The sequence below is a fragment of the Dinoponera quadriceps genome, unplaced genomic scaffold (genome assembly GCF_001313825.1).
Source record: "Dinoponera quadriceps isolate SergipeBrazil2010 unplaced genomic scaffold, ASM131382v1 scaffold37, whole genome shotgun sequence".
Lineage (NCBI taxonomy): Eukaryota > Metazoa > Arthropoda > Insecta > Hymenoptera > Formicidae > Dinoponera > Dinoponera quadriceps.
Genome location: NW_014554446.1, coordinates 48,517 through 53,084, shown reverse-complemented (window position 1 = coordinate 53,084; position 4,568 = coordinate 48,517). Strand labels below are relative to the sequence as shown.

Sequence of the window (4,568 nt, the reverse complement as noted above, 5' to 3'; positions counted from 1 at the left end):
ATTCGTCCACTTGAGTCCCGTTATAATCTTTTTGTATAATCGATGCGAAAGACAGGCTCGTAAGACAACGTTATCTGCAGAGTCTTTTGACCGTCGTCGAAATTAAACGCCTCGACGCGACAACAACACCGTAAATTTCGTCTTTAATATTGTCCGTTTACTTCACCTCACTCATTCAAAATCAAGCGGGATCGACGCAAACAGCAATTCCTTTGGTTTATCAAATGTCATAAGAGAGAATACACAATTTTTACGGTCAATTTTACTCTTATTATTATTAATCGAGTTGGGAGAGACGTTAAATTCGAATACCTACCCTCGAGTTCGGACAGTTCTACTTCGCAGAAAGGCTTCCGTTCTAATCCAGCCATTAATTTTCTTTCTTTATTTTATTTTTCAAACGGGGAAGCAGAGAGAGCCAATTTCGTTCACGGGACCATCAATCTCGCGTGAATCTCGAATCGAGGAATTGTCCGAGAGAAACGGGAGACGGGGATGGAGAAGCGCGAGCGAGCGGATCCAAGAGGCGATGATGCGTGAAGTTGGCTTTCTCGGCAATTCTATTCTTTTTCACTTAGCTCAAGCCGTGTAATCGCCACCGATCGGACATACGTGGCCAAACGATGCCGTCGACGACGACGACGACGACTGTCGAGGGTAGGAGAATTTGGAAGAACGCGAGGGGGCAGAAATCCCATGGGGGGCAACAGTGTTGCTCGTTCCATTGTCCCGAGGTGGCTCACTAATCCTCGGTATCGAACAGGCTCGAAAATATCGACGGGCGAATGGCGATAAATAGTCACAGGCTCGCGCGGTATGCAAGTCGACGACAATATCGCGTCTTTGGTCTCGGTCGTTCGAATTGCGTCCGTCGAACGACGACGAAAGTTCAAGCTTGCAGGACGTGATTCAGATAAGCGATGTAGCAAATCGCCAGCCGGAGTATCTCGATCTTCGAGAGCTTCTTGTCCGGCGGCAATGTTGGCAGCAACTTCCGCAACTCCGCGAACGCCAAGTTGAAGGCTTCCACTCGGACTCTCTCTCTGTTGAAGGGTGCGGTGAACAAATATAAAGATCGATATCTTGTGAAAATTATTTAAAAATACAAAGAAATATTAAATAAATCGAAAAATATTAACAATAAAAGAAATTAGTAAAGTATATAATTTACTATACATATATATATATAATAAATACAGAAGCGTAAAATGTAAAGATCCTAAAATAATAAATGAGTGCGAAATAATTCCAAGAAAATATTCCGATGAGTAAATTAATTGAAATTAGAGATATATACGCAAGTTCATCGATCTCGTGAATAAAAGTCTCGTTTCTCGTAAATTAATAATGCAACGTTTTGCTTCACATCGTTGCACCCGCCTTATTGAATTGTGAGTTAAGTAAACTGAAGGAACGCTATAACTCCAGAAGATCCAATCGACTTTGAAATGTCCCGATGCAAAAAATGATGCCGAGTGCAAACTATCATTCTCCGTTCTGTGACTCTTCGTTATTCACGCGTTTTTACGCAAAATTCTCGGATTCTGCGCTGATCGCAGCCTCACCTCGTAGCGTGTGCGGTTCGATACTTCTGAGTAGCTCTTCTTCTCCTGCGTCTCTCCTCCCTTGACAAGGTGCCCGAGACGGGAGCGCCTACCCCGTTTACGACCACGCCGTGGCCGCCGTTCGCCATCGAAACCGCCCTGTCCTCGCTCATGAAATCGCAGGTGAAGCTCTTCATGTGCACCGCGACTCGAGGATGTTGCTCGTACGAGGAGACTCGCTTCGGCGCGCCGCGAAAGATCCTCTTCTCACTTTTATCGCGCCGGGGGATTCGGCTCGCGGGACACAGCTACTCGAAGCGCAATGTGACATTCCATCCCGGCGTGCGACTGAAATCACAGATCAAATAATGATCAAGTAATTTCAAGCGACGTGTTAATTGTCCACCCGTGCATGTATCGTTAACTTTACTTTCTTCTCATTCAAATTTCCTTTGTTCAGAAACGCATAAATGCGGTTATTCCTGTGTTATTTTTAGCAAAATTGTTTGCTGTAGTTTGTTTTATAATTTGAATTGTTAATTAGTTATTTTTATTAAAATTGTTAATGAAAGTATGATCATCGATGGTTAACGTGGTAATTCCGCGATTTCTTCCCACTGCGCGTCGGAGCTTGAATTTGTTCCATTATCTCATGCGAGGTAAATAATGATTTAATTTATTGCGGCGGCAGCCTTGGGGAGTCGAGTGACGAGGAATACGGCACGAAAAGGTTCGACTTATGTTTCCACATATAGGCCCTTTCCTCGACGATAATTGATCGGCCAAATATTTGTCGAGCACACAAGTGGAGCTCGCGTAACGGAATTAATGCCGCGAAAGAGGATAAAGACGGAAACGGACGAGCTGTTCGCGACCGCCGAATTTAACGCTAATAACGCTTCGGGCTTGCCTCGGGCGCGTGGAGAAAAGGAAGACGTGAGATCGTCTCGTGCTCGTTTGCGGGGGATGCGCCCTGATTTCGTCGCGTCCGAAAGGATCGCATCGACGTCGATTTATGCGGAGAATTTGTTGCATATTTGACGGAGAAACGCAGTTCGCTCTCCGCGTAAACGGCGCGTTCTTCATCAAGTATTGACGAAAAGCAACCCCGGAGTCCCGTTCGATCTGATTCTCAATGGTAAACCGGCGATTTGTATGGACGCTCGTCCCCGTGTCTTTCTTGAATATTTCAGGGAGGATCACCGGATTTTTCGCGTGACAAGCCTCCTCTCGCGGCCGCCGTCTGTAATATTTACCGTGCGGAACCGCACCGTCCAATCAAATCGATACTACCTCCTTTGTATTTTTTATTTTTATAGATTTCACACGCGGTAGACTTATCCTTCCCCTTGAAATTCTTTCTGATTTCCCACTTCGCTTCAAATCACACGGTTCCTTTTTTTTTTCCGGAATCTTCTCTGAGATTCTTTGCGCCCTCAAACTGCACTTTTCGAACGTGGACTCGGATTGTTAATTATCACCGGGTGTTTTTATTTCTTCCTTTATCACTGTAAATTACAGTTCCACGTCCTAGCTTTGTTTCTGGGACCTTTCCTGAGATTTTTTGCATTCTCCGAACTGTATCTTTCAAACGTGGACTAATTATCTATCACTTCATAATTATTGTCTGTTTTAATCTGTTTATTTGCTTTAAATCACTGTCCGACGTTTCGATATTTTTCTGAAATTTTCACCCTTTCCGAGACTCTTCGCGTTCTCAAGTAGGATCTTTCGAACGCGAACTCGTTACCTATCATTACTTAATAATTATCGTGTGTTTTAATTCGTTCGTTTATCACTCACCATAGAAAACGTCTTCCCAGATCGCCGAGCTTCTTCTCATCTGGCCCGAAGCGACATTACTCTTCCCATCCCCCCTTTGTGTGATTAAACTTATCCGCCGATTAAACAATCGCGCACAGAATCCACCACTCCGGAATCGGCTCGCTTGTTCGTCCCCTATCAATATCGGCACAAATCCGCGCGGCTTTCGCGAAATATTTCACCGCACTAAATCGCCCGTTCGCTCGCTCGTCTATCGGATCGCGATTACGCCGATCACGTCGATCATTAGCCTCATCCGCGACGACGGTTCCGGCAACATCTCGATCTCCGGCTTCGACGAGATCGTCGGCGGAGACGACGGCGGCAGAATCCCGCCGGAGCGGCGGAAGAACCAGGAAGAGCGGGCTTGATTACACGGCGTCGCGAGGGAGACAGGGGTAGTTTCATTCCCCGTAACCACGCCCTTGGTCCCGGCGTCGCAGCCTCCCTTGTCGTCCCGTTTCACCCAGCATCCCTCACAGCATCCCTGGAACTCTCCAATCGGCGGTCGGGAAACACCGCGGCGTATCCGCCCCGACACCTGACGCCGCGTCGCCATTCCGCTGCATTTCGTAGTAATTTTCATGTGACAGTATTTTACGGCTCGCCAGGCCGTTTTATCGATCATTCGATGTGCTGCCGTTGAAACACGAATTTTCGAGAATTGAAAAGAAAAAGATGAGCGAACGCTTCGGTTTCGGAAATGCTGTTGGAAATTACGGTGGATGTAAGTGGTCGCGTCTTTACGTCTTGACTCGAATACGCGAAAGAGTAAGTTGTGCACTTAAATATTGATTATTTTTATCCTCTTCCCATTTTTATTCTATCATCGTATCCTCTTGTCTCTCTGCATTTTCATGCCGTGAAAAACTTTCCGTATAATTTGGACTTGAGATTTTATCATTTTGCGAGTTTCTTTAATTACAAACATTCCGTACTGTTTGCCAAGTAAAGACAGTCGATGCTTTTGAGCATATTCTTTGCTGCGATAATAATGAAATCAGATTTGCTAAATGATAAATCGCGCGCGAATTTTAATTAAGAATATTTCAAATGGAGAACATTAACTGATAATTATATTATCGAAATTATGGACATGGTAAACATATTTTAATTTTGTCAATAGAGAGTCTTCAATATTTGTCCAAATTTTCATTAAAAGAAAAATATAATCGAACGCGCTGTGCGTTCAATTATGAT

General features: G+C 44.8%; 1 protein-coding gene across 1 annotated transcript; it reads right to left on the bottom strand.

Moving 5' to 3' along the window:
• Nucleotides 1-847: 847 nt before the first annotated feature.
• On the bottom strand, nucleotides 848-3,431 carry LOC106749093 (helix-loop-helix protein 1). Its single transcript, XM_014628209.1, has 3 exons — nucleotides 3,348-3,431; nucleotides 1,566-1,892; nucleotides 848-1,043 (listed from the first exon to the last, which is right to left on the bottom strand). Exons 2-3 carry the CDS (start codon nucleotides 1,739-1,741, stop codon nucleotides 890-892), a joined length of 330 nt encoding a protein of 109 aa, XP_014483695.1. The 5' UTR covers nucleotides 1,742-1,892; nucleotides 3,348-3,431; the 3' UTR covers nucleotides 848-889.
• Nucleotides 3,432-4,568: the final 1,137 nt, after the last annotated feature.